Below are 27,776 nucleotides of genomic sequence, written 5' to 3'. Positions count from 1 at the left end.
AGGACAGCAGTTGATTTTCCATGATTGTCTCTTTATTTATTTCTGTTAATTATTTTTTATTGGACAATGTCACATTATGTTCTTTTACAACAAAATAAATGTCACATCTATACATTTATCCAGTCTCATTTTAAATTTCTTTCCTGTTTAACTCACCAAGAGGATTTCTTTATTCCTAACAATTTCTTTTTTTTTTAATTTTTTGAATTGTATTTTTATGTTTTTAGCACCAAAAACATTTTGTATTGGGGTATAGCCTATTAACAATGTTGTGATAGTTTCAGATGAACAGTGAAAGGACACAGCCATATACATACATGTATCCCTCAAACCCCCCCTTCAATCCAGGCTGGCACATAACACTGAGCAGAGCTCCATGTACTATACAATAGTTCCTATTGGTTATCATTCTACATAGCTGTAGGTACATGAACTTCCTAAAGTCCCCTGCCATCCTTTCCCCTAGGCAACCCATGAGTTCGTTTTCTAAGTCTGTGAGACTGTTTTGCAAGTAAGTTCATTTGTATCATTTCTTTGTAGACTCCATATACAAGGGGTGTCTTATGATATTTCCTGACCATTGCTTTACAACAATCTCCCCAGGGAAAAATCCAACACGTGGGTCTCCAGCCTGTAACCACCCAGGTCATATCAGATTCTAGAGGCACACGTCCATGAAAGTCCCATCCTCTTCCAGAATCTACATTCCGCCTGCAAACCTGTACCAACTCCACTATCGCCCTTTATTTTCTAAATCGCATTAAGATGTCTAAAACCTTAGTCGGTGTTCCTTTCATGAAGTCCGCAAGTTCTAGATTTCAGTTGCAAGGTGCACAGAAGAAAGCTTCTGATACAGGCCACCCCCTAGGCAGGGGCAGGACAGCTGTATACAATGGGCTCCATGTGATGGCATACATCCTCCCCACAGCGAGGACAGGGGCTGAGGCTTATCCAGATGATCCTGGGACGTCCCAAGTCTCTGAGAATCTCCAACAGCTGAGCCCGAAGCCGGGCAAGTCTCGCTTCCAGGAGAACACCCCGAGGTCTGTAACTCTCCTGAGGGGCGGGATAACGCTCTTGCCTTAAACAGGGCAGCACAGCGGTGTGTCGCAGCAGCTTCTCCAGGACGGCCGTGGACAGGAGGTTCCCACACAGGCTGACGGCCCTGAGCTGGGAGCAGCGGCTCAGGGCAGGCAGGAAGGCCTCCAGCTGGGAGTCCGTGATCCCACACGCGTCCAAGTCCACTTCCTGGAGGGTGGCTGCGACTTTCTCCAGCAGAACTTGGAGGAGCTCAGGCCGAAAGTCAGTCATGGGGACACCGCTGAGATCCAGGCTCTTGAGCTGACTGATGTCTGGGCTCTGGGACACGTGGGTCAAGTCTGATTCTGTAAGCCGGCACTTGGTTATTGACAGGCTGTCCAAGGGGGACCTCAGGCACCTGGGGAGAAACCAAGCAATTAGTTCTTGGGAACCGGGTGCCAGGTTGCATACAGCTGATAGACAAAAGGTTGCTACAAAGACTGATATGAGTCTGACCATCCACTGAGGGTCAACATGCCGATTTGCCCCGTCTCATTCTAGTCTGAGGGCTCTCAGCCTCACTGTGGCACCGAATCCCTGCACAGTGTCTCAAAGACACTCTCTCCTCATCTATGGAGCGGAGTACCACGTGCTCCACTTCCTTCTGAGGACGAGTGAAGATCATGGCATCGCAAGAACATGCTGTGAGGAGAGCCATAGAGCACCTCCATCGAGTGTGGACATTATTGAATATTAGGGTGAGAAGGAGATCGAAAAATGGTTTCGGGTAAGGCTTCCTTCAGCCCCAGGTGGAGCCCCAGATCCTACATCTCTGGCCAGGCCAGGCTCTAGGGAGACGTGCCTCAGGAACCAACTGTAGAGCACCACACCATCTCTTACAGACAGGGCCTTTACAACAGGGTTCACTGAGGGCACCGACCTGGGGAGCACGGAGCTTCTCTTCAGGGATGCTCTGATCTGATGTCGTTTCCCCACTTCAGTGTCCTGTTCGCTTCCCTATGTTTACCATGATAACATAGATGCCTCCGAGTTAGGAGGAAATTACCGACTCTGGGAGGCCAACACCCCCAGATAATACTCTCTACCACCTCACGGGCCCCACTCGATCAGCTTCACCCCCTCCCTTGACTTGCGGGGTTGTGGGACACCACACCCCAGGACAGAGCACCGTGAGAGACGGTCCTTTGGACGTTCTAATGTTGTGTTTAAGGTTACCACACTCACCTGAGCATCTGGTCCAGGCAGCCTTCAAGGAAGGAAGGAGACTCCAGATGGAGGTCCCGGAGGTGGCCCAGCCTCCGGAACTGGGAGGTGATTTGCACAACGTGATCGTGCTCCTGCTTCTTGAAGGCAGACACGTGGACGTGGGAGAGGTGGAGTCTCTGCAAGTTACTCATCTCACCCAGGAAAGGGGCGAGTGTGGCCAGGGTGGACAGACTCCAGGTGCAACTCACTTGCACCTCCTGGATACAGTCCAGCTGCACCGTGCTCAGGACCTTCACGATCTTGTCCATTGGCATGGAGACGATCTTCAGCTTCTTGCAACATAGGTGGATGGAAGACTTTCTCTGCTCCACCCACCGAAGGAAGTAGGTGAGGAAGTTGTCCAGGGTCCTTTTCTTCAGGCACAGGTCTAGAAAAACCTTCAGTGGAGTCGAGGGCTGCCTCGTCATTGACCTGGGCTCAGCCACTGCTGCCGTCCGTGAGCCTGAGCACCCATAACTGCTGGCTCCAGACCACATGCTCCAGAAGTTCTGGCCCGTCTTTCGTAAATCTAGCACCCGCAGTTTGCACCTCCTGGGAGAAGAAGGAAGAAGGAGATTGGTAATGATGTAGTACGATCCACACCGTCAGAAACAAACAAACAAACAGAAACCGAAAAAAACAAGACCACAGCCTCCCATTGGGAAAACACACTGCCTACCTGTGCTGTAACTTAATCTTCCTGAGGTCACCAGCTGCCTTGCCCTCTTCCTTCTCTGCCTCACTTTCCTCCACCCCCCTTTGCCCTCTTTTCCTGCCTGATCGTCCACTCTAGTAAGTCTAAGCGTGATTGGGTGGGGGGAGCGGATATTCTAGAAGGCTCCCCTTCATTTAAGCCACCCTTCCGCTACCAGAAGGTATTTCTCATAGCCAACCAAGGCTTCTTCGTTGCCCTCTTGAGAACCCTCCGATCTATCCCGTTCCATCTACGTTCTCTCAGCCCAGCCGTCTTCCTGGGCACTGCCAGGATTTGACCAGGTTCCCATGACCGACTCACCTGGATCGAACCTTCTGGGCAAGCAGAACATCCAGTGCTTCCAGCACGGCTTGTAGGGGCCCCACATGAGGCAGGTCAATCAGGGCCCCCAGAGGCAGGCGGACAAAGGGCCAGGTTTGCACCATGGCTTTTAGGGTCTCAGTCCGATATCCGTCAAAGGCTTCCAGGAAGAGGGGCGGGAAGAGCTCCGTGGGCACACTCTCCAGAGTAGAAACGTCCAGGTCTTCGGCCCTCAGCAAGTGCCTTCCCGCCAGGTCAAGGAGTCTGGGTGGGGTCGGGGCACTCATCCTGACTCCGCTCCAAGACGACTCCTGTGGAAGCTGCCAGAGATCAAGGGATCCGTTTTAGACAATGCAGGAGCACACCTTACACGGTCTCCCTTCCCTTCCATGCAAGCCACTCAGGGCCAAGGGCACTGCGCTAGCCGGGGTGCAAGTGAGGCTCGTAGCCGTAGGAACACTAGACAGGGCCCAGTGGGGGACAAAGTGCTATCTCTCTGCCCGCTTGGAACACGCGTCTCACTCGTACCGAGGAGCCAAACACGAATGCCGACTGTGTGCTCGATACGCATTTTAAACACCCTGCAAAGAAGGCAAATTCCAAACCGATGTGTTTCATGAATGACGTCTGCTCCCTAAAGACATTTGAAATGATTCCAGCTACATCACTGATGAAAATGTGATGAGATTCAGGTAAAACTACCTTGAGAGGCCAAATCAGACCCTGAAATGCGTTCTTGGGAAAGAAATGATTTTATTGAAAACTCTCCTTGCCATCCAGAGGCACACGCTACCCTTCACCATTAGCTCGCTTACCTTAAGCAAGGAAAGGACGTCCTCATCGGAGGGTAGTCACTTACTGCTCTGCTGTGGCTTGCAGGGCGCTCAGGCGTCGACACTGCGGAGAACCCAGCTGTGACTCCAGAGCCAGAAAAGGACTTTGTATTCCCATCATCCCTCTGGCCCACTGCGAAGCCAATCAGAAACGGGCACCTGATCAGTCTATAGAGCTCTCATTGGATTGATCCCGCTTGGATCTTCACTTCTATCAGTCGATTCAGGGAGCAGAGGTTGACGGGGGCGGCCGGGTAATGCAGGATCCTTTCTGCATTCACCATTCACTTCGCAAACGCTGACTGAATTCTACCATGAGAACTGAGATATAGACAGTCGTGCTTCCCTTGTGGCTCAGCTGGTAAAGCATCTGCCTGCCATGCCGGAGACCTGGGTTCCATCCCTGGGTTGGGAAGATCCCCCGGACAAGGGAATGGCAACCCACTACAGTGTCCGTGCCTGGGGAATTCCATGCACAGAGGAGCCTGGTGGGCTAGAGTCCGTGGGGTTCCAAAGAGTCGGACATGACTGAGTGACTAAGCCAGGACACGCCCACGTGCCAGCATGCCCTCACTTGCCCTAGTGCATGCCCCCGCCCTCCCACACACACACACACACACACACACACACACACACGTGCACACACACACACACACACAAAGGAGATGTTCCACACAGAATAAAGAAACTCTGAGAATAGTCAGGTTTTGTACCATGGACAGCACGGTGCTGTTTTTCTCTTTTTGAGTAAGTGACTTGAGATCATCGAGGCCTGAACTGAACACAGAGTAATACGTCAGGGAGGACAGCAGTAGATTTTCCACGGGTCTTTCTTTATTTCATTTGATTAATTTTTTTGGTGTAGATTTGCTTCTTAAGGTCCTATAATTTTCTTGCTATACCACATCATCAATAAGTGATATCTGTGCATGTATCCACTCTCATTTTAGATTTCCTTCCTCTTTGGTAACCTGGAGCATCTTCTTATTCTTGACAAGTTCTCTGCTTCAAAAATTTGTTTGTTTAACAGCGAAAGCATTCTGTGTTGGGACGTAGCCACTTAACAGGGTTGCCATAGTTTCAGGTGAAGGGCCAAGGGATTCAGTATAGATAACCCACGTACCCATTCTCCCCAGATCAGCCCTCCAATCCGGGCCGGCACAAAACTTTGAGCAGAGCTCCATGAGCGATAGGATAGGTTCCCGGTGGTTATCCAGTCCAAACACAGTGGTGTGTACATGACTTCCCTCAAGGCCCAACCATCCCTCCCACACACCCACGCCCCGCTCCTCCCCCCGCCCACCCCCCCCACACACACACAAACCAGGAGTTCATATTCTAAGTCGTGAGTCCTTCCGTTTCTGCAAGTAAGTTCATTGGGGTCATTTCCTTTCGGATTCCACAAATGAGGGGTGTCATACGCGATTTCCCAACAGTTTCCTGACAACTTTCTCCCCGGGAGTAACTCTAACACGTGGGTCTCCCACGTGGACCCACGCGGGTTCATATCAGATGCTAAAAGCACGTGTACATGAACGTCCCATCCCCTCCCAGACTCTATAATTCCCCCCTGCCATCTTGCGCCACCGCCACGGCCCTCTGCCGCCCTACTAACGCGGTTCCTTTTCCCATTCGCGTTGAACAGATGTCCGAAACCCTGGGTCTGTGTTGCCTTCACGATGTCCCCACGTTCTAGATTTCAGTTGCAAGGTGCACAGAAGAAAGCTTCTGATACAGGCCACCCCCTAGGCAGGGGCAGGACAGCTGTATACAATGGGCTCCATGTGATGGCATACATCCTCCCCACAGCGAGGACAGGGGCTGAGGCTTATCCAGATGATCCTGGGACGTCCCAAGTCTCTGAGAATCTCCAACAGCTGAGCCCGAAGCCGGGCAAGTCTCGCTTCCAGGAGAACACCCCGAGGTCTGTAACTCTCCTGAGGGGCGGGATAACGCTCTTGCCTTAAACAGGGCAGCACAGCGGTGTGTCGCAGCAGCTTCTCCAGGACGGCCGTGGACAGGAGGTTCCCACACAGGCTGACGGCCCTGAGCTGGGAGCAGCGGCTCAGGGCAGGCAGGAAGGCCTCCAGCTGGGAGTCCGTGATCCCACACGCGTCCAAGTCCACTTCCTGGAGGGTGGCTGCGACTTTCTCCAGCAGAACTTGGAGGAGCTCAGGCCGAAAGTCAGTCATGGGGACACCGCTGAGATCCAGGCTCTTGAGCTGACTGATGTCTGGGCTCTGGGACACGTGGGTCAAGTCTGATTCTGTAAGCCGGCACTTGGTTATTGACAGGCTGTCCAAGGGGGACCTCAGGCACCTGGGGAGAAACCAAGCAATTAGTTCTTGGGAACCGGGTGCCAGGTTGCATACAGCTGATAGACAAAAGGTTGCTACAAAGACTGATATGAGTCTGACCATCCACTGAGGGTCAACATGCCGATTTGCCCCGTCTCATTCTAGTCTGAGGGCTCTCAGCCTCACTGTGGCACCGAATCCCTGCACAGTGTCTCAAAGACACTCTCTCCTCATCTATGGAGCGGAGTACCACGTGCTCCACTTCCTTCTGAGGACGAGTGAAGATCATGGCATCGCAAGAACATGCTGTGAGGAGAGCCATAGAGCACCTCCATCGAGTGTGGACATTATTGAATATTAGCGTGAGAAGGAGATCGAAAAATGGTTTCGGGTAAGGCTTCCTTCAGCCCCAGGTGGAGCCCCAGATCCTACATCTCTGGCCAGGCCAGGCTCTAGGGAGACGTGCCTCAGGAACCAACTGTAGAGCACCACACCATCTCTTACAGACAGGGCCTTTACAACAGGGTTCACTGAGGGCACCGACCTGGGGAGCACGGAGCTTCTCTTCAGGGATGCTCTGATCTGATGTCGTTTCCCCACTTCAGTGTCCTGTTCGCTTCCCTATGTTTACCATGATAACATAGATGCCTCCGAGTTAGGAGGAAATTACCGACTCTGGGAGGCCAACACCCCCAGATAATACTCTCTACCACCTCACGGGCCCCACTCGATCAGCTTCACCCCCTCCCTTGACTTGCGGGGTTGTGGGACACCACACCCCAGGACAGAGCACCGTGAGAGACGGTCCTTTGGACGTTCTAATGTTGTGTTTAAGGTTACCACACTCACCTGAGCATCTGGTCCAGGCAGCCTTCAAGGAAGGAAGGAGACTCCAGATGGAGGTCCCGGAGGTGGCCCAGCCTCCGGAACTGGGAGGTGATTTGCACAACGTGATCGTGCTCCTGCTTCTTGAAGGCAGACACGTGGACGTGGGAGAGATGGAGTCTCTGCAAGTTACTCATCTCACCCAGGAAAGGGGCGAGTGTGGCCAGGGTGGACAGACTCCAGGTGCAACTCACTTGCACCTCCTGGATACAGTCCAGCTGCACCGTGCTCAGGACCTTCACGATCTTGTCCATTGGCATGGAGACGATCTTCAGCTTCTTGCAACATAGGTGGATGGAAGACTTTCTCTGCTCCACCCACCGAAGGAAGTAGGTGAGGAAGTTGTCCAGGGTCCTTTTCTTCAGGCACAGGTCTAGAAAAACCTTCAGTGGAGTCGAGGGCTGCCTCGTCATTGACCTGGGCTCAGCCACTGCTGCCGTCCGTGAGCCTGAGCACCCATAACTGCTGGCTCCAGACCACATGCTCCAGAAGTTCTGGCCCGTCTTTCGTAAATCTAGCACCCGCAGTTTGCACCTCCTGGGAGAAGAAGGAAGAAGGAGATTGGTAATGATGTAGTACGATCCACACCGTCAGAAACAAACAAACAAACAGAAACCGAAAAAAACAAGACCACAGCCTCCCATTGGGAAAACACACTGCCTACCTGTGCTGTAACTTAATCTTCCTGAGGTCACCAGCTGCCTTGCCCTCTTCCTTCTCTGCCTCACTTTCCTCCACCCCCCTTTGCCCTCTTTTCCTGCCTGATCGTCCACTCTAGTAAGTCTAAGCGTGATTGGGTGGGGGGAGCGGATATTCTAGAAGGCTCCCCTTCATTTAAGCCACCCTTCCGCTACCAGAAGGTATTTCTCATAGCCAACCAAGGCTTCTTCGTTGCCCTCTTGAGAACCCTCCGATCTATCCCGTTCCATCTACGTTCTCTCAGCCCAGCCGTCTTCCTGGGCACTGCCAGGATTTGACCAGGTTCCCATGACCGACTCACCTGGATCGAACCTTCTGGGCAAGCAGAACATCCAGTGCTTCCAGCACGGCTTGTAGGGGCCCCACATGAGGCAGGTCAATCAGGGCCCCCAGAGGCAGGCGGACAAAGGGCCAGGTTTGCACCATGGCTTTTAGGGTCTCAGTCCGATATCCGTCAAAGGCTTCCAGGAAGAGGGGCGGGAAGAGCTCCGTGGGCACACTCTCCAGAGTAGAAACGTCCAGGTCTTCGGCCCTCAGCAAGTGCCTTCCCGCCAGGTCAAGGAGTCTGGGTGGGGTCGGGGCACTCATCCTGACTCCGCTCCAAGACGACTCCTGTGGAAGCTGCCAGAGATCAAGGGATCCGTTTTAGACAATGCAGGAGCACACCTTACACGGTCTCCCTTCCCTTCCATGCAAGCCACTCAGGGCCAAGGGCACTGCGCTAGCCGGGGTGCAAGTGAGGCTCGTAGCCGTAGGAACACTAGACAGGGCCCAGTGGGGGACAAAGTGCTATCTCTCTGCCCGCTTGGAACACGCGTCTCACTCGTACCGAGGAGCCAAACACGAATGCCGACTGTGTGCTCGATACGCATTTTAAACACCCTGCAAAGAAGGCAAATTCCAAACCGATGTGTTTCATGAATGACGTCTGCTCCCTAAAGACATTTGAAATGATTCCAGCTACATCACTGATGAAAATGTGATGAGATTCAGGTAAAACTACCTTGAGAGGCCAAATCAGACCCTGAAATGCGTTCTTGGGAAAGAAATGATTTTATTGAAAACTCTCCTTGCCATCCAGAGGCACACGCTACCCTTCACCATTAGCTCGCTTACCTTAAGCAAGGAAAGGACGTCCTCATCGGAGGGTAGTCACTTACTGCTCTGCTGTGGCTTGCAGGGCGCTCAGGCGTCGACACTGCGGAGAACCCAGCTGTGACTCCAGAGCCAGAAAAGGACTTTGTATTCCCATCATCCCTCTGGCCCACTGCGAAGCCAATCAGAAACGGGCACCTGATCAGTCTATAGAGCTCTCATTGGATTGATCCCGCTTGGATCTTCACTTCTATCAGTCGATTCAGGGAGCAGAGGTTGACGGGGGCGGCCGGGTAATGCAGGATCCTTTCTGCATTCACCATTCACTTCGCAAACGCTGACTGAATTCTACCATGAGAACTGAGATATAGACAGTCGTGCTTCCCTTGTGGCTCAGCTGGTAAAGCATCTGCCTGCCATGCCGGAGACCTGGGTTCCATCCCTGGGTTGGGAAGATCCCCCGGACAAGGGAATGGCAACCCACTACAGTGTCCGTGCCTGGGGAATTCCATGCACAGAGGAGCCTGGTGGGCTAGAGTCCGTGGGGTTCCAAAGAGTCGGACATGACTGAGTGACTAAGCCAGGACACGCCCACGTGCCAGCATGCCCTCACTTGCCCTAGTGCATGCCCCCGCCCTCCCACACACACACACACACACACACACACACACACACGTGCACACACACACACACACACACAAAGGAGATGTTCCACACAGAATAAAGAAACTCTGAGAATAGTCAGGTTTTGTACCATGGACAGCACGGTGCCGTTTTTCTCTTTTTGAGTAAGTGACTTGAGATCATCGAGGCCTGAACTGAACACAGAGTAATACGTCAGGGAGGACAGCAGTAGATTTTCCACGGGTCTTTCTTTATTTCATTTGATTAATTTTTTTGGTGTAGATTTGCTTCTTAAGGTCCTATAATTTTCTTGCTATACCACATCATCAATAAGTGATATCTGTGCATGTATCCACTCTCATTTTAGATTTCCTTCCTCTTTGGTAACCTGGAGCATCTTCTTATTCTTGACAAGTTCTCTGCTTCAAAAATTTGTTTGTTTAACAGCGAAAGCATTCTGTGTTGGGACGTAGCCACTTAACAGGGTTGCCATAGTTTCAGGTGAAGGGCCAAGGGATTCAGTATAGATAACCCACGTACCCATTCTCCCCAGATCAGCCCTCCAATCCGGGCCGGCACAAAACTTTGAGCAGAGCTCCATGAGCGATAGGATAGGTTCCCGGTGGTTATCCAGTCCAAACACAGTGGTGTGTACATGACTTCCCTCAAGGCCCAACCATCCCTCCCACACACCCACGCCCCGCTCCTCCCCCCGCCCACCCCCCCCACACACACACAAACCAGGAGTTCATATTCTAAGTCGTGAGTCCTTCCGTTTCTGCAAGTAAGTTCATTGGGGTCATTTCCTTTCGGATTCCACAAATGAGGGGTGTCATACGCGATTTCCCAACAGTTTCCTGACAACTTTCTCCCCGGGAGTAACTCTAACACGTGGGTCTCCCACGTGGACCCACGCGGGTTCATATCAGATGCTAAAAGCACGTGTACATGAACGTCCCATCCCCTCCCAGACTCTATAATTCCCCCCTGCCATCTTGCGCCACCGCCACGGCCCTCTGCCGCCCTACTAACGCGGTTCCTTTTCCCATTCGCGTTGAACAGATGTCCGAAACCCTGGGTCTGTGTTGCCTTCACGATGTCCCCACGTTCTAGATTTCAGTTGCAAGGTGCACAGAAGAAAGCTTCTGATACAGGCCACCCCCTAGGCAGGGGCAGGACAGCTGTATACAATGGGCTCCATGTGATGGCATACATCCTCCCCACAGCGAGGACAGGGGCTGAGGCTTATCCAGATGATCCTGGGACGTCCCAAGTCTCTGAGAATCTCCAACAGCTGAGCCCGAAGCCGGGCAAGTCTCGCTTCCAGGAGAACACCCCGAGGTCTGTAACTCTCCTGAGGGGCGGGATAACGCTCTTGCCTTAAACAGGGCAGCACAGCGGTGTGTCGCAGCAGCTTCTCCAGGACGGCCGTGGACAGGAGGTTCCCACACAGGCTGACGGCCCTGAGCTGGGAGCAGCGGCTCAGGGCAGGCAGGAAGGCCTCCAGCTGGGAGTCCGTGATCCCACACGCGTCCAAGTCCACTTCCTGGAGGGTGGCTGCGACTTTCTCCAGCAGAACTTGGAGGAGCTCAGGCCGAAAGTCAGTCATGGGGACACCGCTGAGATCCAGGCTCTTGAGCTGACTGATGTCTGGGCTCTGGGACACGTGGGTCAAGTCTGATTCTGTAAGCCGGCACTTGGTTATTGACAGGCTGTCCAAGGGGGACCTCAGGCACCTGGGGAGAAACCAAGCAATTAGTTCTTGGGAACCGGGTGCCAGGTTGCATACAGCTGATAGACAAAAGGTTGCTACAAAGACTGATATGAGTCTGACCATCCACTGAGGGTCAACATGCCGATTTGCCCCGTCTCATTCTAGTCTGAGGGCTCTCAGCCTCACTGTGGCACCGAATCCCTGCACAGTGTCTCAAAGACACTCTCTCCTCATCTATGGAGCGGAGTACCACGTGCTCCACTTCCTTCTGAGGACGAGTGAAGATCATGGCATCGCAAGAACATGCTGTGAGGAGAGCCATAGAGCACCTCCATCGAGTGTGGACATTATTGAATATTAGGGTGAGAAGGAGATCGAAAAATGGTTTCGGGTAAGGCTTCCTTCAGCCCCAGGTGGAGCCCCAGATCCTACATCTCTGGCCAGGCCAGGCTCTAGGGAGACGTGCCTCAGGAACCAACTGTAGAGCACCACACCATCTCTTACAGACAGGGCCTTTACAACAGGGTTCACTGAGGGCACCGACCTGGGGAGCACGGAGCTTCTCTTCAGGGATGCTCTGATCTGATGTCGTTTCCCCACTTCAGTGTCCTGTTCGCTTCCCTATGTTTACCATGATAACATAGATGCCTCCGAGTTAGGAGGAAATTACCGACTCTGGGAGGCCAACACCCCCAGATAATACTCTCTACCACCTCACGGGCCCCACTCGATCAGCTTCACCCCCTCCCTTGACTTGCGGGGTTGTGGGACACCACACCCCAGGACAGAGCACCGTGAGAGACGGTCCTTTGGACGTTCTAATGTTGTGTTTAAGGTTACCACACTCACCTGAGCATCTGGTCCAGGCAGCCTTCAAGGAAGGAAGGAGACTCCAGATGGAGGTCCCGGAGGTGGCCCAGCCTCCGGAACTGGGAGGTGATTTGCACAACGTGATCGTGCTCCTGCTTCTTGAAGGCAGACACGTGGACGTGGGAGAGATGGAGTCTCTGCAAGTTACTCATCTCACCCAGGAAAGGGGCGAGTGTGGCCAGGGTGGACAGACTCCAGGTGCAACTCACTTGCACCTCCTGGATACAGTCCAGCTGCACCGTGCTCAGGACCTTCACGATCTTGTCCATTGGCATGGAGACGATCTTCAGCTTCTTGCAACATAGGTGGATGGAAGACTTTCTCTGCTCCACCCACCGAAGGAAGTAGGTGAGGAAGTTGTCCAGGGTCCTTTTCTTCAGGCACAGGTCTAGAAAAACCTTCAGTGGAGTCGAGGGCTGCCTCGTCATTGACCTGGGCTCAGCCACTGCTGCCGTCCGTGAGCCTGAGCACCCATAACTGCTGGCTCCAGACCACATGCTCCAGAAGTTCTGGCCCGTCTTTCGTAAATCTAGCACCCGCAGTTTGCACCTCCTGGGAGAAGAAGGAAGAAGGAGATTGGTAATGATGTAGTACGATCCACACCGTCAGAAACAAACAAACAAACAGAAACCGAAAAAAACAAGACCACAGCCTCCCATTGGGAAAACACACTGCCTACCTGTGCTGTAACTTAATCTTCCTGAGGTCACCAGCTGCCTTGCCCTCTTCCTTCTCTGCCTCACTTTCCTCCACCCCCCTTTGCCCTCTTTTCCTGCCTGATCGTCCACTCTAGTAAGTCTAAGCGTGATTGGGTGGGGGGAGCGGATATTCTAGAAGGCTCCCCTTCATTTAAGCCACCCTTCCGCTACCAGAAGGTATTTCTCATAGCCAACCAAGGCTTCTTCGTTGCCCTCTTGAGAACCCTCCGATCTATCCCGTTCCATCTACGTTCTCTCAGCCCAGCCGTCTTCCTGGGCACTGCCAGGATTTGACCAGGTTCCCATGACCGACTCACCTGGATCGAACCTTCTGGGCAAGCAGAACATCCAGTGCTTCCAGCACGGCTTGTAGGGGCCCCACATGAGGCAGGTCAATCAGGGCCCCCAGAGGCAGGCGGACAAAGGGCCAGGTTTGCACCATGGCTTTTAGGGTCTCAGTCCGATATCCGTCAAAGGCTTCCAGGAAGAGGGGCGGGAAGAGCTCCGTGGGCACACTCTCCAGAGTAGAAACGTCCAGGTCTTCGGCCCTCAGCAAGTGCCTTCCCGCCAGGTCAAGGAGTCTGGGTGGGGTCGGGGCACTCATCCTGACTCCGCTCCAAGACGACTCCTGTGGAAGCTGCCAGAGATCAAGGGATCCGTTTTAGACAATGCAGGAGCACACCTTACACGGTCTCCCTTCCCTTCCATGCAAGCCACTCAGGGCCAAGGGCACTGCGCTAGCCGGGGTGCAAGTGAGGCTCGTAGCCGTAGGAACACTAGACAGGGCCCAGTGGGGGACAAAGTGCTATCTCTCTGCCCGCTTGGAACACGCGTCTCACTCGTACCGAGGAGCCAAACACGAATGCCGACTGTGTGCTCGATACGCATTTTAAACACCCTGCAAAGAAGGCAAATTCCAAACCGATGTGTTTCATGAATGACGTCTGCTCCCTAAAGACATTTGAAATGATTCCAGCTACATCACTGATGAAAATGTGATGAGATTCAGGTAAAACTACCTTGAGAGGCCAAATCAGACCCTGAAATGCGTTCTTGGGAAAGAAATGATTTTATTGAAAACTCTCCTTGCCATCCAGAGGCACACGCTACCCTTCACCATTAGCTCGCTTACCTTAAGCAAGGAAAGGACGTCCTCATCGGAGGGTAGTCACTTACTGCTCTGCTGTGGCTTGCAGGGCGCTCAGGCGTCGACACTGCGGAGAACCCAGCTGTGACTCCAGAGCCAGAAAAGGACTTTGTATTCCCATCATCCCTCTGGCCCACTGCGAAGCCAATCAGAAACGGGCACCTGATCAGTCTATAGAGCTCTCATTGGATTGATCCCGCTTGGATCTTCACTTCTATCAGTCGATTCAGGGAGCAGAGGTTGACGGGGGCGGCCGGGTAATGCAGGATCCTTTCTGCATTCACCATTCACTTCGCAAACGCTGACTGAATTCTACCATGAGAACTGAGATATAGACAGTCGTGCTTCCCTTGTGGCTCAGCTGGTAAAGCATCTGCCTGCCATGCCGGAGACCTGGGTTCCATCCCTGGGTTGGGAAGATCCCCCGGACAAGGGAATGGCAACCCACTACAGTGTCCGTGCCTGGGGAATTCCATGCACAGAGGAGCCTGGTGGGCTAGAGTCCGTGGGGTTCCAAAGAGTCGGACATGACTGAGTGACTAAGCCAGGACACGCCCACGTGCCAGCATGCCCTCACTTGCCCTAGTGCATGCCCCCGCCCTCCCACACACACACACACACACACACACACACACACACGTGCACACACACACACACACACAAAGGAGATGTTCCACACAGAATAAAGAAACTCTGAGAATAGTCAGGTTTTGTACCATGGACAGCACGGTGCTGTTTTTCTCTTTTTGAGTAAGTGACTTGAGATCATCGAGGCCTGAACTGAACACAGAGTAATACGTCAGGGAGGACAGCAGTAGATTTTCCACGGGTCTTTCTTTATTTCATTTGATTAATTTTTTTGGTGTAGATTTGCTTCTTAAGGTCCTATAATTTTCTTGCTATACCACATCATCAATAAGTGATATCTGTGCATGTATCCACTCTCATTTTAGATTTCCTTCCTCTTTGGTAACCTGGAGCATCTTCTTATTCTTGACAAGTTCTCTGCTTCAAAAATTTGTTTGTTTAACAGCGAAAGCATTCTGTGTTGGGACGTAGCCACTTAACAGGGTTGCCATAGTTTCAGGTGAAGGGCCAAGGGATTCAGTATAGATAACCCACGTACCCATTCTCCCCAGATCAGCCCTCCAATCCGGGCCGGCACAAAACTTTGAGCAGAGCTCCATGAGCGATAGGATAGGTTCCCGGTGGTTATCCAGTCCAAACACAGTGGTGTGTACATGACTTCCCTCAAGGCCCAACCATCCCTCCCACACACCCACGCCCCGCTCCTCCCCCCGCCCACCCCCCCCACACACACACAAACCAGGAGTTCATATTCTAAGTCGTGAGTCCTTCCGTTTCTGCAAGTAAGTTCATTGGGGTCATTTCCTTTCGGATTCCACAAATGAGGGGTGTCATACGCGATTTCCCAACAGTTTCCTGACAACTTTCTCCCCGGGAGTAACTCTAACACGTGGGTCTCCCACGTGGACCCACGCGGGTTCATATCAGATGCTAAAAGCACGTGTACATGAACGTCCCATCCCCTCCCAGACTCTATAATTCCCCCCTGCCATCTTGCGCCACCGCCACGGCCCTCTGCCGCCCTACTAACGCGGTTCCTTTTCCCATTCGCGTTGAACAGATGTCCGAAACCCTGGGTCTGTGTTGCCTTCACGATGTCCCCACGTTCTAGATTTCAGTTGCAAGGTGCACAGAAGAAAGCTTCTGATACAGGCCACCCCCTAGGCAGGGGCAGGACAGCTGTATACAATGGGCTCCATGTGATGGCATACATCCTCCCCACAGCGAGGACAGGGGCTGAGGCTTATCCAGATGATCCTGGGACGTCCCAAGTCTCTGAGAATCTCCAACAGCTGAGCCCGAAGCCGGGCAAGTCTCGCTTCCAGGAGAACACCCCGAGGTCTGTAACTCTCCTGAGGGGCGGGATAACGCTCTTGCCTTAAACAGGGCAGCACAGCGGTGTGTCGCAGCAGCTTCTCCAGGACGGCCGTGGACAGGAGGTTCCCACACAGGCTGACGGCCCTGAGCTGGGAGCAGCGGCTCAGGGCAGGCAGGAAGGCCTCCAGCTGGGAGTCCGTGATCCCACACGCGTCCAAGTCCACTTCCTGGAGGGTGGCTGCGACTTTCTCCAGCAGAACTTGGAGGAGCTCAGGCCGAAAGTCAGTCATGGGGACACCGCTGAGATCCAGGCTCTTGAGCTGACTGATGTCTGGGCTCTGGGACACGTGGGTCAAGTCTGATTCTGTAAGCCGGCACTTGGTTATTGACAGGCTGTCCAAGGGGGACCTCAGGCACCTGGGGAGAAACCAAGCAATTAGTTCTTGGGAACCGGGTGCCAGGTTGCATACAGCTGATAGACAAAAGGTTGCTACAAAGACTGATATGAGTCTGACCATCCACTGAGGGTCAACATGCCGATTTGCCCCGTCTCATTCTAGTCTGAGGGCTCTCAGCCTCACTGTGGCACCGAATCCCTGCACAGTGTCTCAAAGACACTCTCTCCTCATCTATGGAGCGGAGTACCACGTGCTCCACTTCCTTCTGAGGACGAGTGAAGATCATGGCATCGCAAGAACATGCTGTGAGGAGAGCCATAGAGCACCTCCATCGAGTGTGGACATTATTGAATATTAGGGTGAGAAGGAGATCGAAAAATGGTTTCGGGTAAGGCTTCCTTCAGCCCCAGGTGGAGCCCCAGATCCTACATCTCTGGCCAGGCCAGGCTCTAGGGAGACGTGCCTCAGGAACCAACTGTAGAGCACCACACCATCTCTTACAGACAGGGCCTTTACAACAGGGTTCACTGAGGGCACCGACCTGGGGAGCACGGAGCTTCTCTTCAGGGATGCTCTGATCTGATGTCGTTTCCCCACTTCAGTGTCCTGTTCGCTTCCCTATGTTTACCATGATAACATAGATGCCTCCGAGTTAGGAGGAAATTACCGACTCTGGGAGGCCAACACCCCCAGATAATACTCTCTACCACCTCACGGGCCCCACTCGATCAGCTTCACCCCCTCCCTTGACTTGCGGGGTTGTGGGACACCACACCCCAGGACAGAGCACCGTGAGAGACGGTCCTTTGGACGTTCTAATGTTGTGTTTAAGGTTACCACACTCACCTGAGCATCTGGTCCAGGCAGCCTTCAAGGAAGGAAGGAGACTCCAGATGGAGGTCCCGGAGGTGGCCCAGCCTCCGGAACTGGGAGGTGATTTGCACAACGTGATCGTGCTCCTGCTTCTTGAAGGCAGACACGTGGACGTGGGAGAGGTGGAGTCTCTGCAAGTTACTCATCTCACCCAGGAAAGGGGCGAGTGTGGCCAGGGTGGACAGACTCCAGGTGCAACTCACTTGCACCTCCTGGATACAGTCCAGCTGCACCGTGCTCAGGACCTTCACGATCTTGTCCATTGGCATGGAGACGATCTTCAGCTTCTTGCAACATAGGTGGATGGAAGACTTTCTCTGCTCCACCCACCGAAGGAAGTAGGTGAGGAAGTTGTCCAGGGTCCTTTTCTTCAGGCACAGGTCTAGAAAAACCTTCAGTGGAGTCGAGGGCTGCCTCGTCATTGACCTGGGCTCAGCCACTGCTGCCGTCCGTGAGCCTGAGCACCCATAACTGCTGGCTCCAGACCACATGCTCCAGAAGTTCTGGCCCGTCTTTCGTAAATCTAGCACCCGCAGTTTGCACCTCCTGGGAGAAGAAGGAAGAAGGAGATTGGTAATGATGTAGTACGATCCACACCGTCAGAAACAAACAAACAAACAGAAACCGAAAAAAACAAGACCACAGCCTCCCATTGGGAAAACACACTGCCTACCTGTGCTGTAACTTAATCTTCCTGAGGTCACCAGCTGCCTTGCCCTCTTCCTTCTCTGCCTCACTTTCCTCCACCCCCCTTTGCCCTCTTTTCCTGCCTGATCGTCCACTCTAGTAAGTCTAAGCGTGATTGGGTGGGGGGAGCGGATATTCTAGAAGGCTCCCCTTCATTTAAGCCACCCTTCCGCTACCAGAAGGTATTTCTCATAGCCAACCAAGGCTTCTTCGTTGCCCTCTTGAGAACCCTCCGATCTATCCCGTTCCATCTACGTTCTCTCAGCCCAGCCGTCTTCCTGGGCACTGCCAGGATTTGACCAGGTTCCCATGACCGACTCACCTGGATCGAACCTTCTGGGCAAGCAGAACATCCAGTGCTTCCAGCACGGCTTGTAGGGGCCCCACATGAGGCAGGTCAATCAGGGCCCCCAGAGGCAGGCGGACAAAGGGCCAGGTTTGCACCATGGCTTTTAGGGTCTCAGTCCGATATCCGTCAAAGGCTTCCAGGAAGAGGGGCGGGAAGAGCTCCGTGGGCACACTCTCCAGAGTAGAAACGTCCAGGTCTTCGGCCCTCAGCAAGTGCCTTCCCGCCAGGTCAAGGAGTCTGGGTGGGGTCGGGGCACTCATCCTGACTCCGCTCCAAGACGACTCCTGTGGAAGCTGCCAGAGATCAAGGGATCCGTTTTAGACAATGCAGGAGCACACCTTACACGGTCTCCCTTCCCTTCCATGCAAGCCACTCAGGGCCAAGGGCACTGCGCTAGCCGGGGTGCAAGTGAGGCTCGTAGCCGTAGGAACACTAGACAGGGCCCAGTGGGGGACAAAGTGCTATCTCTCTGCCCGCTTGGAACACGCGTCTCACTCGTACCGAGGAGCCAAACACGAATGCCGACTGTGTGCTCGATACGCATTTTAAACACCCTGCAAAGAAGGCAAATTCCAAACCGATGTGTTTCATGAATGACGTCTGCTCCCTAAAGACATTTGAAATGATTCCAGCTACATCACTGATGAAAATGTGATGAGATTCAGGTAAAACTACCTTGAGAGGCCAAATCAGACCCTGAAATGCGTTCTTGGGAAAGAAATGATTTTATTGAAAACTCTCCTTGCCATCCAGAGGCACACGCTACCCTTCACCATTAGCTCGCTTACCTTAAGCAAGGAAAGGACGTCCTCATCGGAGGGTAGTCACTTACTGCTCTGCTGTGGCTTGCAGGGCGCTCAGGCGTCGACACTGCGGAGAACCCAGCTGTGACTCCAGAGCCAGAAAAGGACTTTGTATTCCCATCATCCCTCTGGCCCACTGCGAAGCCAATCAGAAACGGGCACCTGATCAGTCTATAGAGCTCTCATTGGATTGATCCCGCTTGGATCTTCACTTCTATCAGTCGATTCAGGGAGCAGAGGTTGACGGGGGCGGCCGGGTAATGCAGGATCCTTTCTGCATTCACCATTCACTTCGCAAACGCTGACTGAATTCTACCATGAGAACTGAGATATAGACAGTCGTGCTTCCCTTGTGGCTCAGCTGGTAAAGCATCTGCCTGCCATGCCGGAGACCTGGGTTCCATCCCTGGGTTGGGAAGATCCCCCGGACAAGGGAATGGCAACCCACTACAGTGTCCGTGCCTGGGGAATTCCATGCACAGAGGAGCCTGGTGGGCTAGAGTCCGTGGGGTTCCAAAGAGTCGGACATGACTGAGTGACTAAGCCAGGACACGCCCACGTGCCAGCATGCCCTCACTTGCCCTAGTGCATGCCCCCGCCCTCCCACACACACACACACACACACACACACACACACGTGCACACACACACACACACACACAAAGGAGATGTTCCACACAGAATAAAGAAACTCTGAGAATAGTCAGGTTTTGTACCATGGACAGCACGGTGCTGTTTTTCTCTTTTTGAGTAAGTGACTTGAGATCATCGAGGCCTGAACTGAACACAGAGTAATACGTCAGGGAGGACAGCAGTAGATTTTCCACGGGTCTTTCTTTATTTCATTTGATTAATTTTTTTGGTGTAGATTTGCTTCTTAAGGTCCTATAATTTTCTTGCTATACCACATCATCAATAAGTGATATCTGTGCATGTATCCACTCTCATTTTAGATTTCCTTCCTCTTTGGTAACCTGGAGCATCTTCTTATTCTTGACAAGTTCTCTGCTTCAAAAATTTGTTTGTTTAACAGCGAAAGCATTCTGTGTTGGGACGTAGCCACTTAACAGGGTTGCCATAGTTTCAGGTGAAGGGCCAAGGGATTCAGTATAGATAACCCACGTACCCATTCTCCCCAGATCAGCCCTCCAATCCGGGCCGGCACAAAACTTTGAGCAGAGCTCCATGAGCGATAGGATAGGTTCCCGGTGGTTATCCAGTCCAAACACAGTGGTGTGTACATGACTTCCCTCAAGGCCCAACCATCCCTCCCACACACCCACGCCCCGCTCCTCCCCCCGCCCACCCCCCCCACACACACACAAACCAGGAGTTCATATTCTAAGTCGTGAGTCCTTCCGTTTCTGCAAGTAAGTTCATTGGGGTCATTTCCTTTCGGATTCCACAAATGAGGGGTGTCATACGCGATTTCCCAACAGTTTCCTGACAACTTTCTCCCCGGGAGTAACTCTAACACGTGGGTCTCCCACGTGGACCCACGCGGGTTCATATCAGATGCTAAAAGCACGTGTACATGAACGTCCCATCCCCTCCCAGACTCTATAATTCCCCCCTGCCATCTTGCGCCACCGCCACGGCCCTCTGCCGCCCTACTAACGCGGTTCCTTTTCCCATTCGCGTTGAACAGATGTCCGAAACCCTGGGTCTGTGTTGCCTTCACGATGTCCCCACGTTCTAGATTTCAGTTGCAAGGTGCACAGAAGAAAGCTTCTGATACAGGCCACCCCCTAGGCAGGGGCAGGACAGCTGTATACAATGGGCTCCATGTGATGGCATACATCCTCCCCACAGCGAGGACAGGGGCTGAGGCTTATCCAGATGATCCTGGGACGTCCCAAGTCTCTGAGAATCTCCAACAGCTGAGCCCGAAGCCGGGCAAGTCTCGCTTCCAGGAGAACACCCCGAGGTCTGTAACTCTCCTGAGGGGCGGGATAACGCTCTTGCCTTAAACAGGGCAGCACAGCGGTGTGTCGCAGCAGCTTCTCCAGGACGGCCGTGGACAGGAGGTTCCCACACAGGCTGACGGCCCTGAGCTGGGAGCAGCGGCTCAGGGCAGGCAGGAAGGCCTCCAGCTGGGAGTCCGTGATCCCACACGCGTCCAAGTCCACTTCCTGGAGGGTGGCTGCGACTTTCTCCAGCAGAACTTGGAGGAGCTCAGGCCGAAAGTCAGTCATGGGGACACCGCTGAGATCCAGGCTCTTGAGCTGACTGATGTCTGGGCTCTGGGACACGTGGGTCAAGTCTGATTCTGTAAGCCGGCACTTGGTTATTGACAGGCTGTCCAAGGGGGACCTCAGGCACCTGGGGAGAAACCAAGCAATTAGTTCTTGGGAACCGGGTGCCAGGTTGCATACAGCTGATAGACAAAAGGTTGCTACAAAGACTGATATGAGTCTGACCATCCACTGAGGGTCAACATGCCGATTTGCCCCGTCTCATTCTAGTCTGAGGGCTCTCAGCCTCACTGTGGCACCGAATCCCTGCACAGTGTCTCAAAGACACTCTCTCCTCATCTATGGAGCGGAGTACCACGTGCTCCACTTCCTTCTGAGGACGAGTGAAGATCATGGCATCGCAAGAACATGCTGTGAGGAGAGCCATAGAGCACCTCCATCGAGTGTGGACATTATTGAATATTAGGGTGAGAAGGAGATCGAAAAATGGTTTCGGGTAAGGCTTCCTTCAGCCCCAGGTGGAGCCCCAGATCCTACATCTCTGGCCAGGCCAGGCTCTAGGGAGACGTGCCTCAGGAACCAACTGTAGAGCACCACACCATCTCTTACAGACAGGGCCTTTACAACAGGGTTCACTGAGGGCACCGACCTGGGGAGCACGGAGCTTCTCTTCAGGGATGCTCTGATCTGATGTCGTTTCCCCACTTCAGTGTCCTGTTCGCTTCCCTATGTTTACCATGATAACATAGATGCCTCCGAGTTAGGAGGAAATTACCGACTCTGGGAGGCCAACACCCCCAGATAATACTCTCTACCACCTCACGGGCCCCACTCGATCAGCTTCACCCCCTCCCTTGACTTGCGGGGTTGTGGGACACCACACCCCAGGACAGAGCACCGTGAGAGACGGTCCTTTGGACGTTCTAATGTTGTGTTTAAGGTTACCACACTCACCTGAGCATCTGGTCCAGGCAGCCTTCAAGGAAGGAAGGAGACTCCAGATGGAGGTCCCGGAGGTGGCCCAGCCTCCGGAACTGGGAGGTGATTTGCACAACGTGATCGTGCTCCTGCTTCTTGAAGGCAGACACGTGGACGTGGGAGAGGTGGAGTCTCTGCAAGTTACTCATCTCACCCAGGAAAGGGGCGAGTGTGGCCAGGGTGGACAGACTCCAGGTGCAACTCACTTGCACCTCCTGGATACAGTCCAGCTGCACCGTGCTCAGGACCTTCACGATCTTGTCCATTGGCATGGAGACGATCTTCAGCTTCTTGCAACATAGGTGGATGGAAGACTTTCTCTGCTCCACCCACCGAAGGAAGTAGGTGAGGAAGTTGTCCAGGGTCCTTTTCTTCAGGCACAGGTCTAGAAAAACCTTCAGTGGAGTCGAGGGCTGCCTCGTCATTGACCTGGGCTCAGCCACTGCTGCCGTCCGTGAGCCTGAGCACCCATAACTGCTGGCTCCAGACCACATGCTCCAGAAGTTCTGGCCCGTCTTTCGTAAATCTAGCACCCGCAGTTTGCACCTCCTGGGAGAAGAAGGAAGAAGGAGATTGGTAATGATGTAGTACGATCCACACCGTCAGAAACAAACAAACAAACAGAAACCGAAAAAAACAAGACCACAGCCTCCCATTGGGAAAACACACTGCCTACCTGTGCTGTAACTTAATCTTCCTGAGGTCACCAGCTGCCTTGCCCTCTTCCTTCTCTGCCTCACTTTCCTCCACCCCCCTTTGCCCTCTTTTCCTGCCTGATCGTCCACTCTAGTAAGTCTAAGCGTGATTGGGTGGGGGGAGCGGATATTCTAGAAGGCTCCCCTTCATTTAAGCCACCCTTCCGCTACCAGAAGGTATTTCTCATAGCCAACCAAGGCTTCTTCGTTGCCCTCTTGAGAACCCTCCGATCTATCCCGTTCCATCTACGTTCTCTCAGCCCAGCCGTCTTCCTGGGCACTGCCAGGATTTGACCAGGTTCCCATGACCGACTCACCTGGATCGAACCTTCTGGGCAAGCAGAACATCCAGTGCTTCCAGCACGGCTTGTAGGGGCCCCACATGAGGCAGGTCAATCAGGGCCCCCAGAGGCAGGCGGACAAAGGGCCAGGTTTGCACCATGGCTTTTAGGGTCTCAGTCCGATATCCGTCAAAGGCTTCCAGGAAGAGGGGCGGGAAGAGCTCCGTGGGCACACTCTCCAGAGTAGAAACGTCCAGGTCTTCGGCCCTCAGCAAGTGCCTTCCCGCCAGGTCAAGGAGTCTGGGTGGGGTCGGGGCACTCATCCTGACTCCGCTCCAAGACGACTCCTGTGGAAGCTGCCAGAGATCAAGGGATCCGTTTTAGACAATGCAGGAGCACACCTTACACGGTCTCCCTTCCCTTCCATGCAAGCCACTCAGGGCCAAGGGCACTGCGCTAGCCGGGGTGCAAGTGAGGCTCGTAGCCGTAGGAACACTAGACAGGGCCCAGTGGGGGACAAAGTGCTATCTCTCTGCCCGCTTGGAACACGCGTCTCACTCGTACCGAGGAGCCAAACACGAATGCCGACTGTGTGCTCGATACGCATTTTAAACACCCTGCAAAGAAGGCAAATTCCAAACCGATGTGTTTCATGAATGACGTCTGCTCCCTAAAGACATTTAAAATGATTCCAGCTACATCACTGATGAAAATGTGATGAGATTCAGGTAAAACTACCTTGAGAGGCCAAATCAGACCCTGAAATGCGTTCTTGGGAAAGAAATGATTTTATTGAAAACTCTCCTTGCCATCCAGAGGCACACGCTACCCTTCACCATTAGCTCGCTTACCTTAAGCAAGGAAAGGACGTCCTCATCGGAGGGTAGTCACTTACTGCTCTGCTGTGGCTTGCAGGGCGCTCAGGCGTCGACACTGCGGAGAACCCAGCTGTGACTCCAGAGCCAGAAAAGGACTTTGTATTCCCATCATCCCTCTGGCCCACTGCGAAGCCAATCAGAAACGGGCACCTGATCAGTCTATAGAGCTCTCATTGGATTGATCCCGCTTGGATCTTCACTTCTATCAGTCGATTCAGGGAGCAGAGGTTGACGGGGCGGCCGGGTAATGCAGGATCCTTTCTGCATTCACCATTCACTTCGCAAACGCTGACTGAATTCTACCATGAGAACTGAGATATAGACAGTCGTGCTTCCCTTGTGGCTCAGCTGGTAAAGCATCTGCCTGCCATGCCGGAGACCTGGGTTCCATCCCTGGGTTGGGAAGATCCCCCGGACAAGGGAATGGCAACCCACTACAGTGTCCGTGCCTGGGGAATTCCATGCACAGAGGAGCCTGGTGGGCTAGAGTCCGTGGGGTTCCAAAGAGTCGGACATGACTGAGTGACTAAGCCAGGACACGCCCACGTGCCAGCATGCCCTCACTTGCCCTAGTGCATGCCCCCGCCCTTCCCACACACACACACACACACACACACACACACACACACACACACACACACACACAAAGGAGATGTTCCACACAGAATAAAGAAACTCTGAGAATAGTCAGGTTTTGTACCATGGACAGCACGGTGCTGTTTTTCTCTTTTTGAGTAAGTGACTTGAGATCATCGAGGCCTGAACTGAACACAGAGTAATACGTCAGGGAGGACAGCAGTAGATTTTCCACGGGTCTTTCTTTATTTCATTTGATTAATTTTTTTGGTGTAGATTTGCTTCTTAAGGTCCTATAATTTTCTTGCTATACCACATCATCAATAAGTGATATCTGTGCATGTATCCACTCTCATTTTAGATTTCCTTCCTCTTTGGTAACCTGGAGCATCTTCTTATTCTTGACAAGTTCTCTGCTTCAAAAATTTGTTTGTTTATCAGCGAAAGCATTCTGTGTTGGGACGTAGCCACTTAACAGGGTTGCCATAGTTTCAGGTGAAGGGCCAAGGGATTCAGTATAGATAACCCACGTACCCATTCTCCCCAGATCAGCCCTCCAATCCGGGCCGGCACAAAACTTTGAGCAGAGCTCCATGAGCGATAGGATAGGTTCCCGGTGGTTATCCAGTCCAAACACAGTGGTGTGTACATGACTTCCCTCAAGGCCCAACCATCCCTCCCACACACCCACGCCCCGCTCCTCCCCCCGCCCACCCCCCCCACACACACAAACCAGGTGTTCATATTCTAAGTCGTGAGTCCTTCCGTTTCTGCAAGTAAGTTCATTGGGGTCATTTCCTTTCGGATTCCACAAATGAGGGGTGTCATACGCGATTTCCCAACAATTTCCTGACAACTTTCTCCCCGGGAGTAACTCTAACACGTGGGTCTCCCACGTGGACCCACGCGGGTTCATATCAGATGCTAAAAGCACGTGTACATGAACGTCCCATCCCCTCCCAGACTCTATAATTCCCCCCTGCCATCTTGCGCCACCGCCACGGCCCTCTGCCGCCCTACTAACGCGGTTCCTTTTCCCATTCGCGTTGAACAGATGTCCAAAACCCTGGGTCTGTGTTGCCTTCATGATGTCCCCAAGTTCTAGATTTCAGTTGCAAGGTGCACAGAAGAAAGCTTCTGATACAGGCCACCCCCTAGGCAGGGGCAGGACAGCTGTATACAATGGGCTCCATGTGATGGCATACATCCTCCCCACAGCGAGGACAGGGGCTGAGGCTTATCCAGATGATCCTGGGACGTCCCAAGTCTCTGAGAATCTCCAACAGCTGAGCCCGAAGCCGGGCAAGTCTCGCTTCCAGGAGAACACCCCGAGGTCTGTAACTCTCCTGAGGGGCGGGATAACGCTCTTGCCTTAAACAGGGCAGCACAGCGGTGTGTCACAGCAGCTTCTCCAGGACGGCCGTGGACAGGAGGTTCCCACACAGGCTGACGGCCCTGAGCTGGGAGCAGCGGCTCAGGGCAGGCAGGAAGGCCTCCAACTGGGAGTCCGTGATCCCACACGCGTCCTAGTCCACTTCCTGGAGGGTGGCTGCGACTTTCTCCAGCAGAACTTGGAGGAGCTCAGGCCGAAAGTCAGTCATGGGGACACCGCTGAGATCCAGGCTCTTGAGCTGACTGATGTCTGGGCTCTGGGACACGTGGGTCAAGTCTGATTCTGTAAGCCAGCACTTGGTTATTGACAGGCAGCCCAAGGGGGACTTCAGGCACCTGGGGAGAAACCAAGCAATTTGCTCTTGGGAACTGGGGTGCCAATTGCATACAGTTGATAATCAAATGGTTTCTATAGGGCTAAGCATTGTCTGTTCATCCATTTTGAGGATTAATACACTGATGTGCCAGTCTCATTCTAGTCTGAGCCTTGTCAACCTCACTGTTGAACTGAGTCACTTCATAGTACCAGAAAGACACTCTGTCCTCATCTATCAAGAAGATTACAACATTTCCCACTTCCCTCTGAAGGTAAATGATGATCATGGAATCACTAGAACATTCTATGAAAAGATCCATAAAGTGTCTGCATCAAGTATGGAAATCACTGAATATATTAGTGTGGGGAGATGAGATCTCAAAATGGTTTAAGGTAAGGCTTTGTTCACGCCAATGTGGAGCTCCAGATCCTATCTGGCCAGGTGATGATGTAGCGAGACATACATAAGGAACCAACTTACATAAGATCCCAGTGATGCCAGTCTAAAGGGCTCACTGACATTTCTCCATGGTATGCAAGCTTTCTATCAGTGTTTATGATCCTTTTCTCTCAGCTCAATTAACATACTCTCCAGAACCATTCTTCTATATATGGATTAACTTATCCAGAGCACAATACATCCTTTTACACAGAGAGAATTTAGAACAGATTCACTATGTGCACAAACCTTGGGAGCATCAGAGCATGCTCTGATCTGATGTAGTTTCCTAACTTCAATGTCATTTCTAATTATCCTATTTTTACCATTTTGACATAGACACCTTCAAGGTAGGAGGAAATTGCAAACTCTGGGATGCAAGCATCCCAGTCATTACTCCAAACCTTCCAAGCAGGGTGTCTCACAAGAGCCAGTAGACCACTTTAACCTCCTATTTTGATTTGTGTGGTTCGGGATCACCACACTCTAGGAAAGAGCAACAGAGGAGTCTGTGCTTTTGACATCTAATGTTATGTTCAATGTAACCCAGCCAGTGGTGCACACTCACCTGAGCATCTGGTCCAGGCAGCCTTCAAGGAAGGAGGGAGACTCCAGATGGAGATCCCGGAGGTGGTCCAGCCTCAGAAACTGAGAGGTAATTTGCACAATGTGGTGCTCTTCCTGCTTCTTGAAGGCAGACACCTGGATGGGGAGGAGAACGAATCTCTGCAAATTACACATCTCACCCAGGAAAGGAGCCAGTGTGGCCAGGGTGGACAGATTCCAGGTGCAACTCACTTGCACCTCCTGGATACAGTCCAGCTGCACCATGCTCAGGTCCTTCACAA

The 27,776-nt window shown here is 52.8% G+C and overlaps 5 protein-coding genes across 5 annotated transcripts; all 5 read right to left on the bottom strand.

Annotated features, from left to right (window-relative positions):
• Positions 1-864: 864 nt before the first annotated feature.
• LOC113888653 (PRAME family member 12-like) lies at positions 865-3,588 on the bottom strand. Its single transcript, XM_027535691.1, has 4 exons — positions 3,302-3,588; positions 2,496-2,838; positions 2,266-2,384; positions 865-1,438 (listed from the first exon to the last, which is right to left on the bottom strand). The coding sequence occupies exons 1-4, from the start codon at positions 3,586-3,588 to the stop codon at positions 865-867; spliced, it is 1,323 nt and encodes a 440-aa protein (XP_027391492.1).
• A 2,291-nt stretch (positions 3,589-5,879) lies between these two features.
• On the bottom strand, positions 5,880-8,603 carry LOC113888652 (PRAME family member 12-like). The gene is made up of 4 exons (XM_027535689.1): positions 8,317-8,603; positions 7,511-7,853; positions 7,281-7,399; positions 5,880-6,453 (listed from the first exon to the last, which is right to left on the bottom strand). Exons 1-4 carry the CDS (start codon positions 8,601-8,603, stop codon positions 5,880-5,882), a joined length of 1,323 nt encoding a protein of 440 aa, XP_027391490.1.
• Positions 8,604-10,896: 2,293 nt separating this feature from the next.
• LOC113888651 (PRAME family member 12-like) lies at positions 10,897-13,620 on the bottom strand. Its single transcript, XM_027535688.1, has 4 exons — positions 13,334-13,620; positions 12,528-12,870; positions 12,298-12,416; positions 10,897-11,470 (listed from the first exon to the last, which is right to left on the bottom strand). Exons 1-4 carry the CDS (start codon positions 13,618-13,620, stop codon positions 10,897-10,899), a joined length of 1,323 nt encoding a protein of 440 aa, XP_027391489.1.
• Positions 13,621-15,911: 2,291 nt separating this feature from the next.
• LOC113888650 (PRAME family member 12-like) lies at positions 15,912-18,635 on the bottom strand. Its single transcript, XM_027535687.1, has 4 exons — positions 18,349-18,635; positions 17,543-17,885; positions 17,313-17,431; positions 15,912-16,485 (listed from the first exon to the last, which is right to left on the bottom strand). Exons 1-4 carry the CDS (start codon positions 18,633-18,635, stop codon positions 15,912-15,914), a joined length of 1,323 nt encoding a protein of 440 aa, XP_027391488.1.
• A 2,291-nt stretch (positions 18,636-20,926) lies between these two features.
• Positions 20,927-23,650, bottom strand: LOC113888648 (PRAME family member 12-like). Its single transcript, XM_027535686.1, has 4 exons — positions 23,364-23,650; positions 22,558-22,900; positions 22,328-22,446; positions 20,927-21,500 (listed from the first exon to the last, which is right to left on the bottom strand). Exons 1-4 carry the CDS (start codon positions 23,648-23,650, stop codon positions 20,927-20,929), a joined length of 1,323 nt encoding a protein of 440 aa, XP_027391487.1.
• Between the last annotated feature and the right edge of the window lie 4,126 nt (positions 23,651-27,776).

This window comes from Bos indicus x Bos taurus, unplaced genomic scaffold (genome assembly GCF_003369695.1).
Source record: "Bos indicus x Bos taurus breed Angus x Brahman F1 hybrid unplaced genomic scaffold, Bos_hybrid_MaternalHap_v2.0 tig00000573_arrow_arrow_8751779_8780991, whole genome shotgun sequence".
Taxonomy (NCBI): domain Eukaryota; kingdom Metazoa; phylum Chordata; class Mammalia; order Artiodactyla; family Bovidae; genus Bos; species Bos indicus x Bos taurus.
The sequence above is the reverse complement of the archived record's forward strand: the minus strand, read 5'-3'. Positions and strand labels throughout refer to the sequence as shown.